The 15,157-nt window shown below is 43.7% G+C and overlaps 1 protein-coding gene across 1 annotated transcript in view; it reads left to right on the top strand.

The window, feature by feature from the left end:
* Nucleotides 1-15,157, top strand: part of fgfr1a (fibroblast growth factor receptor 1a) — a 29,643-nt gene that overhangs the window by 6,470 nt on the left and 8,016 nt on the right. Inside the window, exons 3-8 of the mRNA XM_069683707.1 lie at nt 5,225-5,467; nt 5,585-5,674; nt 7,215-7,387; nt 10,121-10,244; nt 11,822-12,012; nt 12,240-12,390. Of these exons, the coding sequence (XP_069539808.1) occupies nt 5,225-5,467; nt 5,585-5,674; nt 7,215-7,387; nt 10,121-10,244; nt 11,822-12,012; nt 12,240-12,390 (972 nt within the window). The remainder of the gene's footprint in view (nt 1-5,224; nt 5,468-5,584; nt 5,675-7,214; nt 7,388-10,120; nt 10,245-11,821; nt 12,013-12,239; nt 12,391-15,157) is intronic.

Below are 15,157 nucleotides of genomic sequence, written 5' to 3'. Positions count from 1 at the left end.
AATGTCAGAAAGTTATTTAAATGGTGATCCCAGAGGATTTGTCTGGCTCGATGCTCTGCTGTCAGTCAAAGACGAGCCTCTGACCCGTCAGTGGAGCTGCCTCAGTCCTGAGAAAAACCCTTTGCAAACAGCGACGGAGGCCCAGAGGAGCCCGGCTCTGCTGACGCTCTGAGAGAGGGAAAAAATGAGACCGACTTTATTGTTGAGTATAAACATTGTGTTAGCAGGAAAGAACATCCAAAGTTACAACATAGGTGCACAACAAATGGTTAAAGCCATATACCCTGCATGTACTTTCATGCAAAGAATAAGGCTATTTTTGCATCACTTGACTAATATCCAACTGAAGAATGAGGAACAATAACTTTTAGCTGTTTTAAAAAAAACAAAAACTAATCGTCATGTAATCTCTATTTACAGATTCTACATAGAAATGTAGAATCTGTAGGCAAGGATGTGGATTTCCAGAGCGTTCTAGTTTCTGTTTGTTGTATGCTTGTAGTCCGGGTGATATTGACCAATCACGTATCAGCAGGCTGCAGCGTATGCAGGGAAAACAGTCAGTGTGGAGAGCAAATGCAGGCGGAACGTAATGCGCTGTAATGATATCCCGGCTCCCATCAGCGGCTATTTTACGATGATTTCGCTCCTTATTAATCTGTATAAACAGACATCTGCATGCTAACAGCTAACTATCTGCTCTAGATCTGAAATTCAACTTGAGATAAATTCCCTGACACGGTGCCAAACGAGCATTTTAAAAGTAGTTTTCTTCTCCTCTTGAGGACAGACCTGACAAAGCTTCATTTTTACTTTTTACTAATCTGCATCAAGATGTTTGAATTTTGGCAAAGGTAAGACCCGTTAATTAAAGCAAATCACAAGAAAAACTGTTTATTTTTCTATAAACAATGCAGCATGCGGAAAAGTAAGCCGTTTCTCCCTTACCGCCGGCTACATGCCCCGGCATGTTCACCGTTTGCCCCAGAGGCTATAACGTCGTCAGACTGTAGCCGTTTGGATCAGAGACTGATCCTCCACCAATGTGAATACTTCTACGTACTTGGTAATGGGCAACATCACGTTGTATTTTGAGCGATATATCACAAACAATCTGCTCCTGTATTGCAAACATCATCGTTTTCCTTTAGTCTGTTCCATATTTCTTGGTGAATGTGTTAGACGTGGAAATAAGCAAGCAAATAGGGAGAGCATTTCCCCCACAATGTTGTTAATGGAGTTTGAGCAGTGAACAGGATTACAAACTGAACTTGTAAATATAAAAACGATTTTGAAAAAATATCTAGTTGCGATTATTTTTGGTTAAATTGCGATTTCGATATAATTTGCGATATTAAAGGGAATTATAATTTTCACATCATTATTCTAATTTTCATTGAAAAATTAGTGATTATGGTGTGATTTTTGCAGGGATCTGCACCTAGCGAAGATATTTGATACTTTCGTCTGTGTATGATGTGTAGGCCAGAGCATCTCTGCAGCACAATATTTACATTAAAATGTTTCATCCTTAAAAAATATTGTGTTATTACAGAAAGGAAGCTTTTCCAGTTAGTCTGCAACTCTTAACAACATACACTTTATTGTTGGATTTGCAGCTTTGAAAGATTAAAATGGTTTATTATTTATGTTGAAAAATACATGTAGTAATTCGGGTAGTGATGGAACTAGTTTAATGAATTCTTTTAGGAGGTCCTGGTTTTCCTGTTTGTCCATTAGAGCCGTAATGTGAGGCTAAATGTAGCTGAACTCATTTGAATGACACTGGAACAACTCTGCTCTGCACAGTAATCCTTGTAGCTCCCAAGTGTTAATCCATGCTGATTGTCAGCGGCTCATTTAGGAATGAAAAGCTCCTCCACTGGAGTGCTTTCAGGGGGGACACTCACTCGGTGCATTTTTTTGGGCTTGCTAATAGGCATTGTCCTATTCTTCCTGCCAGTCCTGCCTTTTGTCTCTTATCAATCCCCCCCTACACGTCACCCACCCCTCACTCTGCTGTGGTCAAACCAGTATGAGGAACCAGCCACAAACATCCCCCCCCCCCTGCCCTCCCCGCGTGTGTGTGTGTGCCACCGCAGAGCCTGAACCAGCCGGACTTCACTGCATTCAACCATCACTGCAGCGAGAGCAGGAAATCCCAGAAGTCATTCACGCGGCATATTGCTTCCTATCTTGTAGCCAGAGAAGGTTTCTGAGTCTGGCGCCAACTCTTCCTCTTTGTTGGTCCTGAGTTTACAGACTGGTGAACTTTCTCTCCTGTATTTTACCTCTCAGTGCTTCTTCTGCACTGAATTCCTTTCATGATTTATGTAATTAGGCTGATTTTGAGCTACGTCAATCAATTTTTCCAAGTGGTTGGAAGAACACACGAGAGACCGTTCCAGATGGGTTGCTTTCTGAAAATATGCTCCTTAATCCATCTTAATCCAATCATAGCGGCAGGAGGATTAATTTAGATGAAACGTCCTCAGATGCAGAAAACCTGGCTCTTACCTCAGTGTGAAGAGTTAAAAATACATTACTATGAGTTATACAAGTGCGTTGCTGTTTGTTCGCGTCATTTCTACACTTGGTCGATCTGGGAAATAGTTGTTTTGTCTATTTTTTTAGACAGTAGTTGAGTTGATTTGACTAAATGGAGTTTTATCGGCCTGTGGTTTAAAGTAGGTTGTCACAGAAGCACAAATGGTCCCGACTGTGGCCGACAATAAAGCAACAAGCACATTTAACAGCTTTTATGGGCGTTTTATGATGTCTGCAGCCAGATTAACAGCTGGGATGTTGACACAGTCTTATCAGTGGCATCTGCATTTAGAGGGCAGGGACACACTGTCAGGCCCCCACACACAGCGCAGAGAGAGACCTTGTGTGTAAGGCCATGCGCAGGCTGGATCTCTGCAGCCCATCTCTGCATGCCTCCTCTGCTTTCCCCCCTTTGGTTCTGTTTTTGAGGAGAAAGTTGATCCTACCCCCTGGCCCCTTTTCCTGCTGGGATTAAGGGCCTGTCAGACACATGTGATCCAGGAAATACCTTTACTAGGCCCAAGTGGGGTCACCATAGCAACTGGCACTCGAACCTGCCGCTGCAGGCCCTGGCCCGGCTCTCGCTCCTGTGCACATGCTCAGTGCGCCCTCTTCCCCTTTATTGTTAGGAGGCCTTTGTTGTGATGGAGGGAGGGATTAGTCCGGTCTGCTGATGTTGTCCTGAGGTTATGCTGTATAGATCTGCTTCCTGTTGGGAGGAAGTGCATTTACAATCACAGTGTGCTTAGAGCATGATTCAGAATTTATCGTGGAGGGATCGCTTACAGCTAGGCATTTGATTATGTTGTGTAAGTTTTGTTGTTATAATGCCGGAGGGACTTTGTAGGAAAGGAGTGAAGTCATGTTATTTATAAAGCACAATAGTTGACCCAAAGTGCTTTACAGATTGAAGAAATAATACAATAAAGCTTCTAAGCTTAATCCAAAAGGCAACTGGACTTGGTTGAAGCTCTTGAAGACGTTTTGACTCTAATCCAAAAGGCTTCTTCAGTTCTAACTGACGGGGGGACGGAGCTAGAAATATAAGCCTCTGCAGGTCTGTAGAAGCCTTTCGGATGACAGGTGAAACGTCGTCAAGAACTTGTCCGGTTGCCTTTTGGATTAAGCTTAGAATTACTATGATCTGGATGACTAAGAACCTTCTCAGACAATAGAATAAAGCAATTATACATAATGTATTAAAACAGTAATAATATCTTTAACAATTATAATGATGAGGATTCAGATTTTATATCACAGTGCTGCCGCAGGTGGTGACTTTATGGGGTGAATTTACTGAAACAGAAATACTACAACCAGAGCTGAAACAATTAGTTGATCAATCCATTTGTCAGGCAACAAAATTTTATCTGTATCTGTTTTGGTAATCCAACAGGTATTCTAGTTATTTGCGGCTTGCCTCTGCTTGCCTTAAATCATTGTAAACTTAATATCTGAGTGTAGTCACATTCACCCATTCACACACTCGTTCACACACTGATGGCAGAGGGCTACGTGCCAATCTCCAATCAGGATCTACGCCCATTCATACACCGTAGGCTATGCCTTTGTGAGCAATTTTGGGTTCAGGATCTTGCCGAAGGACTCTCGACATGTAGACTGAGGGAGCTGGGGATCGAACCCCCAACCTTCCAATTGAGAATTGACCGACTCTACCACTGAATCTGTAGTCCAAGGGTTATTGACCAATCATGTTTGAGTTAGCTTTAGTTGCATGCAGGCGAGCAGAAGAGACAGAAGTTTGATTTTTTAAAATTATTTTAGCTTCTTTCTTTAGCATTTAGCATCTTTTAGCGTCGTCATATCCAGACGTTGGTTGATGGTGATTTGCAGATATGTTGTCTCGATCTGAAATCCCTACAAAAAGTAGCACACAATACAATGACCAGCATGGAAAAGATTTGGTCTCATAATACGTTAACTGTACGTAACCGCAGGCTTCACTACTGGCCCTGAAGTTTTAGCTGTTGTTCCCTGGGGCTAAATCGCTGTCACTTACTTGTGGTTGCGTCTCTTATGTCCACAAACTGTTGTTGCTAATTGAAACAGTGTCCTGTTTGCCTTCTTGGCGTGGATGTGTGATCCTAAAGCAAGAATGTCGAGTAAGTTGGCCGGTGACAATCTCTACCTTTGTAACTAGACAAACAACACCATTGTGATGGACAACGTGTCAGCATAATCGGGTTACCCCCTCCCCCTCGCGGACTCTGTAGTCATTTAGAACAGGGGGGCTCAGGTGTCTGGCTCGGCGACACCTCCCCTTTCTTCAATCCTCTAATTGAATTTCACCTTCCTCTCCAAAGTAGCTCCTTGCTGCCTGACGATGGGGCCTTGACTAATTTGGGATGTGATTTAATTTGTGGGAGAGGTGAGGCTGGCGCTCAGCAGGGAGGAAATCAAGGAAGGACTGTTCTGTTTTGTGATTGAAGCACTTTTTGTCGTGTCTACACTTCAGATACAGCCTTGTTTTGTGTGAGAGCTCTCTGTCAGAGACTTTCGGCAGTTTAGTGAAGTAGGAACAGCTTTGTTGTTTATCTTATTGTGAATGACTTGCTGTATGCAATATATAGTTAGTTCAAACCAGAGATCACAGAGCCTTTCTAGTGTTTATAATTACATAAATAACTGAACCATGTCTTGTTATTTTCCTCGGTAGTCTCAGTGGAAACGCAGGCAGAGCTGTTCACGCTCTACCCCGGGGATCGTCTGGATCTGAGTTGCTCTCCCAAGGGCTCCCTCCATGCGGTCAACTGGACCAAAGACCATGTGGCAGTAGTGGACGGAGAACACACGCGCATACGCATCGGCCAGCTGGAGATCGAGACTGTGGAGCTGACGGACTCCGGTCTGTACGCGTGCACCACCTTCGGCAACCACAGCGTCTTCTTCAACGTCACGGGTAGAGCCAAAGAAACAGTTTTATGTTTTTGTTAGTGATACGTCATGTATTGCTGAATATTTGGATCTGTTTAAATGGGATGGTATTTGGCCTCACAATGACTTCCTGTTTCTTCAGTTGATACCCTGGCCTCGAGTGAGGATGACGATGAAGATGAAGAGTCCTCCTCGGAGGAAGCCAAACTGTTGGGCAGTCAGAAGCTGCTGCGTAAGTGTGCTGATCTCCTCACGTTACTAATGCTACTGTAACAAATGGTCATTACCCGCTCGCCCAGAGTCACAGGGTTATGAGTAATTGTCACGCTCAGTGATTTGAGAGCTTTATGATTCAATTATGGGTCTGCCGTGTGTGTGCGGGTCACATTTGGGTGAATGATTTCACTCTGAATCAGAGGGTTTTCACTACCTCAGTGACAGCTTTTACATGAGGAATGTCCCTGCGGTGACTCGCTGTGGTTAACCTTAGACGTCTTATAATTTGTCTATTGAGCAATTAAGACACTCGCGCCTCATCATCCTGCTACTGCTGCCCACTCTGCCCACAAAAATCCAGCAGCCGTTCAGCTTCTTCTCTGACTCCTACGATTTTATTTCCCCCTGACATTTACACAAAGCGACTTTTCTTTACTTGGGCAATGTTGAAGCCGCAGCGTGTTTTATTTAAAGAAACGTAGGGCTCTGCAGTGCTGCATGGGTGAGGAGCTCATGGCTATAATTTAGACATCTTTTATGGGTAAACATGTATTATGTAATCATTCATGTTCTGCTGCTTAGCTAAGGCATGCTTAGCGTGGCAGCAGGCTAAGCAAGGTCTCCAGACCAGACCAGGTAGTCCATTTCCAAAGCAATGTTTTCCAGCTCCTCCTGGGATCTTGACACATTCCCAAGCAAGTAAAGTGTATCTCTACAGCATGTTGTGGGTCTGCTTCGGGGTCTCCAACTACCCTTTGTGTTCTGGCTCCCAAATGGGGCTCCTGTCATTTTAATTTCAGTGTTTCTGCTACTTCTTGGCTGATACATGCGCACTCTATACTCCCTCTCTAGCCGCTTTCCCACTGGTCAAAAAACCCGCTAACACTCTGCTTTTTTGCTTAATGGGAAACTTTACAATTGGCATTCAGACCAGGGTCAAATGACTCTGCAGTAGACCCGGGTAATTAATTATCAACAAGCTAATCTCTGCCGCCTCTCCGGCGTGATGCTATGCTCAGTCGGTAACTTCTGCGTCTCCTTGTCTCCTTGCAACAAATTCCGCCCGTCTCCGTCCAAGCAGTGCTTGGTTACAAATTTGTCGGCGCCGAGTTTGACAAACAGACTGAGCAATAGATACAATAAAGACCTAACCACCGTAACATCTTCGCTGTTTACTAACCCTGTTTCGGGCACGGTACTGACGTCAAACAGTGACACATCGGCATCTATAGACGGGTCTTTCCGGATCTGAAAAAACCTGCGTCAACGCGCTAATCTTGGTGGGAAAGGGGTATTAGTTTGGGTGCTCATCTGGGACCCCACCATGAGCTTTTGTCCCCAACATCACAGATCCCCCCCTCTACTACATCATGGTGTTGAGTCTTGTAGAGGGCATTGTCTTATGTCCTTTATAAAAATAGTTTCAGGTAGAGATGACTAGAATATTGGTTCCTTTCTCTTCTTTTAGTTTCTGAAAATAAAATGTTTTATTCATTTATATCAAATTGTACTTGTCGCTCTTTTGCTATAACTTTTATTTCTGTTTTATTGTGTAGCCATGGCCCCACAATGGGCTCATCCAGAAAAAATGGAGAAGAAGCTTCACGCTGTTCCAGCCAGTAAGACCGTGAAGTTTCGATGCCAAGCCAACGGCAACCCAATTCCCACTCTGAAGTGGTACAAGAACGGCAAGGAGTTCAAGAGGGACCATCGCATTGGAGGCTTCAAGGTAAATGATAAAAATATTCAGCACTTACGTTCCCCCTCTTCTTCTTCTTAGTGACGGGACAGCCTCCTTAGCATTTCTTATTGAATCACTTCAAACTCATTCACTACGAGTGGAGATGTGTCAGTGATCTCATCCCCACATTAGATCACCACCCCCTCCCCTGAAGTAAGAAACGCTTCCTGCATGTGAGAAGCAGAGGCAAGTTTCACGGTGAACCTGAGAAACAAAGCAAGATGAAACCCAAAGCCTTAAAGGAACGTTGTGCCATAAAAATCGTACCTCCAGGTGGGCAATCCTAGCCATCCGTTCTGAGGGAGATAACATTGGCTGTCCTCATTCTGGGTATCAGGGCATCGTCTGTTCTGTAATTATATAGCCACACAACTGTGATACCTGCTGTATCTGAGATATGATGTGTGGTGTGTGATAACTCTTTGTCCATACTTCCTATTTCCAGGCAGGTCGCTTTTTAAACGTGGCGATAACGGCTTATAAACTGTGAGGTTATGATCGTTGATAAGACAGTTTACTGCCCTCCGGATTTACTCAGCAGAGGTGTGCACCGGATGTTAACCAGTTTCGATCATCGCCATGTACTGTAAATGACATCATGACCCCACAGAGATAAACATAATTAATGTGTGTCAAAGATTTGGTCAGAGGTTGAATGTCATTATTTCATTTGGTCACAGCCAGCCACTGTTAAAATCCACAATGTTATTAAATGACCTATAATATATAGGGCTTAATGATATCTGTTATTATTACTTACAGATTCAGTTTTATTTTCTCATAAATCAGGGTTTCTGTTTCAGTTTAACTGAATTCTGATTCATGATTTAATCACATTTAGTCATCTGAAAGACGGTCTAATGATGTGCTGGATGATTCAATAAAAAGTACCAAAATATTATTTATGAATTTGAGGAGTACATTAGCCTGTGTGTAGTATATTTTTTATGTCAATAATTTATCTCTACTTAATTCTCAATATTATTAAAGGGCTGGTATTATGCTAGTTTCAAGCTTCATATTTCACTCTGTGATACCTGTGGAGTAGCTTAGCATAATTTACTATTTAAAAAAAAAACTCTCACACTGGTGCTCTGTGCAGGCCCTCATACAGCCTCTGCCTGAAACGAGATCTGTCCCCCGCCCCTACAAGCCCACTTTCTTCTGATTGGCCAGCTCTCTGAAGCATGCTGAGGTTGCACTTTGTGACGTCACAAAATGCAGCGTGTAGAAAAAACTGTGTGAAACATGGCGTTCACAGCAGCCTGCAGACTGAGCTGAGAAGCCTGGGGATTACTCCAACACACTTTTACCTACAGTTTGAAACTTCACCCACGTTTAGTCTGGACATCAAACATTGTAACATCATATATGTCTTAAAATGTGAAACAGCATAATACCCCCTCTTTAACTTATTAACTTTTTAGGCCTGCTATACTTTCTTATCCTTTTAGTTCTCCTTTCCTTATTGTATTGTATTGATGATTGTATGTGCTGTAACACTGACTTGTGTGTGTGAATATCTGCGTTCAGTGGCACAGTTGCCTCACAGGTGCGGGATGTGTATGCATGTTCACAGACACTTCCTCCTCCTTCTTCCCCACATCTGCTCGTCCCATCAAGGTGTAGGCCGATCTATAGCCTTGTCTCGTGCTTCCCGGCCCATCTTTCTCTCCAGCTGGGACACATTTAGGAGTTTCCTCTCAGCTGCCTGCTCCTTTCCCCCCCCCCCACCCGAACCCCCCACCCAGCCAGCCAGCCAGGCAGCACACTTCACCATCTGGCTGCTGCTTTTTCAGTCAAGGTGCAGAGGTCTGCATCAGCGGCCGTGGACGTCTCTCATCCCTCCCACACTTTTGCTTTTATGGCCGGGCTTCTATTGTTCATAACGTCTGCATGGAGACGTGCAGGAGGGAGGGAATAATGTAGACCATATGTATATGAAGCCATGCACAACACATCTGGCAGCAGGCAGCTGGACTCCTTCATCACGTTTTTAGCTAAATGAGGGAAACCGTATGGCTGGGTCTCTGTATATGCATGTTTGATGTTACTATTGCCTTAGAGGTCTGTTGGTTAATCACACACTGCCGGTCCTGGCAGATTTATGGAAGAAAAACTATAACATGAAAAAAAGAGCCAGACATCAGTCGGTGCTAATAAGACAGGTTGGGGCAGATTTATATAAAACATATACACATTTTTCCTGTGGCCTCTGTGTGGTGGAACAAAGATCCGCCATTTAAAACATGGGGTGGTGTCACAGGAAGAGGGAGTAGTGAGTTATCTTGTTATCAACACATCATTGACCTTGTTAGCCATTGCTTTAAATTGAGTGAAATTTGATTTACGGCAATTTAAAGTATGAGAAAGCAGATGGAGACAAACGAGTTCTTTCAAGTTTTAGTTGTAAAACGCAGAGCTGCAGTCTCTGATGCCACGACTGGTTTCCTTCTGGACTTATTTCCGTTAATTAGATTTGACAGATCACATTTTAGCTTTGAACTCAGGAACTGACGCTACATTTCTCAAGAGCTATTTAGTTTTGAGTTGTTTATTCATTCCTTTTTATATTTTGGAGGGGGGATAAAATGACCTGCAGTGAAAGATAGTGAAGAGATAATCTCCTCCATCTATAAAAACAGCATATTACACAAAGCAGAATTTCTATTTTAACTGCAACTCTGAGTTAACCTTTTTTTTGGTTCCCAAACCTTTTAGGTGCGTGATCACGTGTGGACCATCATCATGGAGTCTGTAGTCCCCTCTGACAAGGGAAACTACACCTGTGTGGTGGAAAACCAGTACGGCAGCATCAATCACACCTACCAGCTTGATGTAGTCGGTGAGTGTTGTCTGTTATCATGTTGTTGGTGTAAATGAATCCTGCCAGACATGCTTGAACTTTGATTTGATGCCTTGTTCAATATCCACAAGGGTTTTGGTGTCATATTGGAAGCATTCACAAATTTCCCTCACCAGGAAACTTGAGTAACGAAACCAAATCATATCAAATGCGATCTCAGATCCCATCGGCTGTAGTCTGACGACGATATAGCCTCTGGGGACAACAGTGAACATGGCGGGAAGTGTAGAGCAGCTTTTTCCGCATGCTGCATTGTTTACAGAACAAGAAACAGATTTTCTTGTGATTTACATGTATGCTGAAGTTTCAACATCATGATGCAGATTAGTAAAAAGTAAAAATTAAGCTTTGTCAGGTCTGTCCTCAAGAGGAGAAGAAAACTACTTTTAAAATGCTCATTTGTTGAACAGAGGTTGTATCAATCATTTCTGATGCATTTGAGGAAGTCGGGAAATCTGAACGCTGAACGGCTTTCGTGACACAGCGTCAAGGGAATTTTAGATCTAGAACAGATTGTTAGCTGTTAGCATGCAGGTTTATAGAGATTGATAAGAAGCTAAATCATTGTCAGATAGCCGCTGATGGGAGCCGGGATGTCATTACGGCGCATTACGTTCCGCCTGCTTTTGCTCTCCACAAGGACTGTTTTTCCTGTGTACGCCGCAGCCTGCTGATATCTGATTGGTCAATATCACTCTGACTACAAGCGTAGTACAAATGGAAACCAGAACACTTGCCATCCCTAAAATCCATGTCCCTGCTCACATAGAAATGTAGAATCTGTAACTAGAGATGATATCAAATGTACTTCTTCTAAAAGCACCCAGTCTGAGAGGCTGAACTGGGTCTTTTATTGGTTGATATTTGATGGATAGAGCCTGTTTACTTGTGTTTGAATGATCGATCCATGCAGAGGAGAGAAGTGATTACTCCTCTGGGACCTGTTCTGTGACACCATGGCTTCTATAAATCACAGTCCCACTTCCTCCGTCGCTGTTGTCCCCTGGGCTTCCCCTGACCTCAGCAGAGGTCTGGACCCTGGTTTTTTTCGCTAGCTGAGTCCCCAGGGACCTTTTGCTCAGACAATCCTCGACAGTTGACATGTTGCCAGATCGTTGGCTTGTGAGTTTACTTTGGAGAGTTATCAGTCTCTTAAATGGTGCCGCAGGAACATTTCATTTCACAGTAGCGGCTCAGGATACAACGCTTAACTTTCTTGCCGATCTTCTGCGGCCAACTCTTAATGATTACACAAGCAGCATGTATCAGGAGAAATAACTACTTTAACTCTCCTTATGCATAATTACAGTCTGTAACCTACAAAATGACACAGTATCAGATCAAATTATACAGCCTGCCTTGTTGACCATCTGCCCCAGCCATTTCCAGTAACCAAGCTATTGACGTGACGGAGGTTTTATTTGGCTCGTGTTTGAAAATCAGTCAGCCGTGTGTACTTTTGAACGATTGCACGTGTTTATCTGTGATATCGCGCACTCGCTTCACTGCTCGCTAAACTTCTACAAAAATATTTGTTTGCTTTCGTGGCTTTGCAGAGCGCTCCCCTCACAGGCCGATCCTGCAGGCCGGCCTGCCCGCTAATCGCACAGCGGTGGTGGGCAGTGACGTGGAGTTTGAGTGCAAGGTGTTCAGCGACCCCCAGCCTCACATCCAGTGGCTGAAGCACATCGAGGTCAACGGGAGCCGAGTTGGTCCTGATGGTTTGCCGTACGTCCGTGTCCTTAAGGTAAGAGCTCGGTGTTACCAATCCTGCTGCAACAAGAGAGTTTAAGTAATGCTTGGAGAAGATATTGTCGTTTGATGTCAATGCTGTCAGTTAAAGAGATTCAAAGTGCATCCTTTCATTTGCTATTATAACATATTAAGAAGTGCTGTTATTATTTGTTTACTCTCGTTTGTTCCTGAGTCTGCTTTATTTTTCCTGTGATGCACATGCCATGTTTTTATTTCCAGCATTCTGGGGTCAATAGCTCGGACGCTCAGGTGCTGACCCTCTACAATGTGACTGAGGAGGAGAGCGGAGAGTATATATGTAAAGTGTCCAATTATATAGGAGAGGCCAATCAGTCGGCCTGGCTGATTGTCACCAGATATGAGCCCACAGGTAACCGACACGCAGCCGCACAAGGACGACACAGCGGAGACGCTTCCAGCACCTCCTGGAAAAAACTAGGGCCCGTATAACTCGAGACAACCTCAGCTGTTTCTCTCCTCCCTCCCTCCGTTTCTCCCTCCCTCTCTCCTGCCTCAGTGCTCCTGACTGTAAATGACGCTATGGAAAATTCCCAGCAGAACAGTTGAAAGTGTTTAGTCTCAGGTTTATGTTGGACCCGCTCTCATTCCTGCCCCATGCCTGCGCTGTGCCCTCCTAATAAGGGCCTCTCTTGCCATCTTCTTCCATTACTTTTGCTCCCTTGCCCTTCAAAGTCGTCCTCACACGCCTCACAGGCTCTCCCCCCCTCTTTGTGTTTTTCCTCCTCTGCTCACCTATCGCAGACCTCCTGTTGTTTCTCTAACGCTCACATAGTTTTCAGAAGTGTGTTTGTGTGTGCGAGTGTGCCCTGTTCTGCTGCCGAGTTTTCCATGTTGCCCATCTCTTGCATGTAGAGATGAGACTGAGGTATTTGATGTGGTGATGGGGTGGCCCAGTTTGGGGTCCAGCAGCGCAGACTCAACCTAACCAGCTCCTCCACTAACAGATACTGGGGGGCTCTCTCTGACAGAGTCCTCTGCAGGGGCTCTCGGTGGTGTTGGATGGCGGAGGAGAACGCTCCTCCATCCCCTTTTCTCTTTCAGAATCCTTTTACTCATGGTTCCTTTTCCCTTCTTGGGCCTCTTGTCGGGTCTGCTTCCTTTTGTTATTTTCTAGACCGCTGGCCTTAACACCACGGACAAGGAAATGGAAGTCCTCCAACTGAGAAATGTGTCTTTTGATGACGCTGGGGAGTATACCTGCTTGGCGGGCAATTCTATCGGGTTCTCTCATCACTCTGCATGGTTGACCGTTTTTGAAGGTATCAGTGGTTCTGTCTCTCTCCTATGTTTCCATTATTTTTCTTTACTAACTACAGCCTGGCTGTCCACCCTCACATTCAGCACAAAAGGGTCTCTGGACTCTATTTCTGTTTAAGAATGCGAGAGGAAGCCAGGGCAAATTTCAAAGTACTAAAACTCCTCCTCTGTCTGTCCTCAGCATGGCTCCTGCTCCATCTAAACCCTTTAGATGGAGAGTTTGGGCCATGCTCTGATATTTCTTACATGAAATCATCAAATGACAAACAACCAAAGAGCTGTCTATTACCTAGTCTACCATGACAAAAATGGAAATCTAAAACAAGGCCATTTGTTGTTAAAAAGAAGCAGACTTAATGGCCTCAGCCAGGTCGACCTTACATTAATAGACGGGTTGTTTGGCAACTGTGATCAGATTTCACTTTGAACTGTCTCGACCCTTCTGCTCTTTAACTGCTGTTTGCATTTGATTCGGTGTGAAGCTGATTTTCTTTGACAAGCTCCACAAATGACATGTATTCCTGATGTCATTTCCTGCTGTGAGCACAGCGGCTGGCTTTGATAATTGGCTCTCCGTGGTGGATGTGTCTCATTCCTCAGGGTCGGAATGGGCATTTGTCCAATTATCAAGCAGCTTGTCAGTCAGCCTCTTCACACAAGTGCAGCTCACTTGTGCTGCTGGTGTTGGTCAGGGGTGTAATGGTACACTGCAGTCCGTATGGCTCCTTGGTTTGGGATGCATTGTTCTACATGTGTTCAGCACAGACTAGTTGTTTGTAGCCAACAAACATCATGCAGAAAAATGCCATAAGTATTGTTTTACTCCTAATACTTGTATATTTATTATGATTGCAAAAGCGCATCTTCAGTTTTAACTCAAGTTCAGAAAAAGCAGAAAAACTTTTTGCACTCCACTTTATCAGTAAAGCTCTGCTCTTGGTCTAATAATAAAATTGCCTAAATTGTGCCTTTTAACAAAGCACATGCCAGTTTTATGGATTTAGAAAGCATTGCATACATTTCAAAAATGGCATAATGCCTTATACAAAACACAAAATCATTTTAAAAGAACTGTGTCATTACTGACTTTACCAGGAGTTAAGGTCATTGGTAGACTAATTTATGAACAGGAAACATATTTAAAGATATAATCTCGAAGATCTCCGTTTCGTTCTCTTTAGCGGCACCTATGGCGATAAACTGTAATTGCGGGAGCACACTTCCCAGATATCCAGACAGTGTTGCATGTGTGACATCCACGGTTGGCTCCGGTTGTAACTCTTTATTTTCCTCGCTGAAGGTTTAGACTGTTTGCCTTCATCTAAGCGTCCAGTTTGTTTCTTTTTCTTTGGATTTTCGCTTATTTTTGAAGTTGTATCTGTAGTCATCGATAGACCGGAAAAGCAGCCGCTTAGCCCCGCCTACCCTCTCTGGCAGACCAACCACTAACTGGGCGCCACTTGTGATCTTTTCCACGAAAGTCACCACAGACACCCAGTTTATAATAATATTATATCCTGCAAATGCAAAGGCTTTCATCACCATTGCGTTACCTCATTCAGCGATAGATAGAGACTTAACAAACATTTATTCAAATGAAAATCTTCGAGATTATATCTTTAAAGTGTTCATTAGGCGTATATGTTTACAGGTGTATTTTTAGCACATGCCAGGTATATAGATTTAGAAGGTATTACTGGTATTGTTCAAGAATAACAAAATGACAAAATAATGTAAAAAGAACTGCATCCTTACTGACTTTGACAGGAGTTAAGGCCATGTGTCGACTCATTTATGAACAAGAAACTTATTAAAAACTGATTTGTAGCTCCTGTGCATTAAGCCACATCCCAAACCAA

This window comes from Semicossyphus pulcher, unplaced genomic scaffold (genome assembly GCF_022749685.1).
Source record: "Semicossyphus pulcher isolate SPU_LCO1_2020_fin unplaced genomic scaffold, fSemPul1.0.p SCAF_6, whole genome shotgun sequence".
Lineage (NCBI taxonomy): Eukaryota > Metazoa > Chordata > Actinopteri > Labriformes > Labridae > Semicossyphus > Semicossyphus pulcher.
Note: the sequence above shows the minus strand (reverse complement) of the source record. Positions and strands in the feature narration are given on the sequence as shown.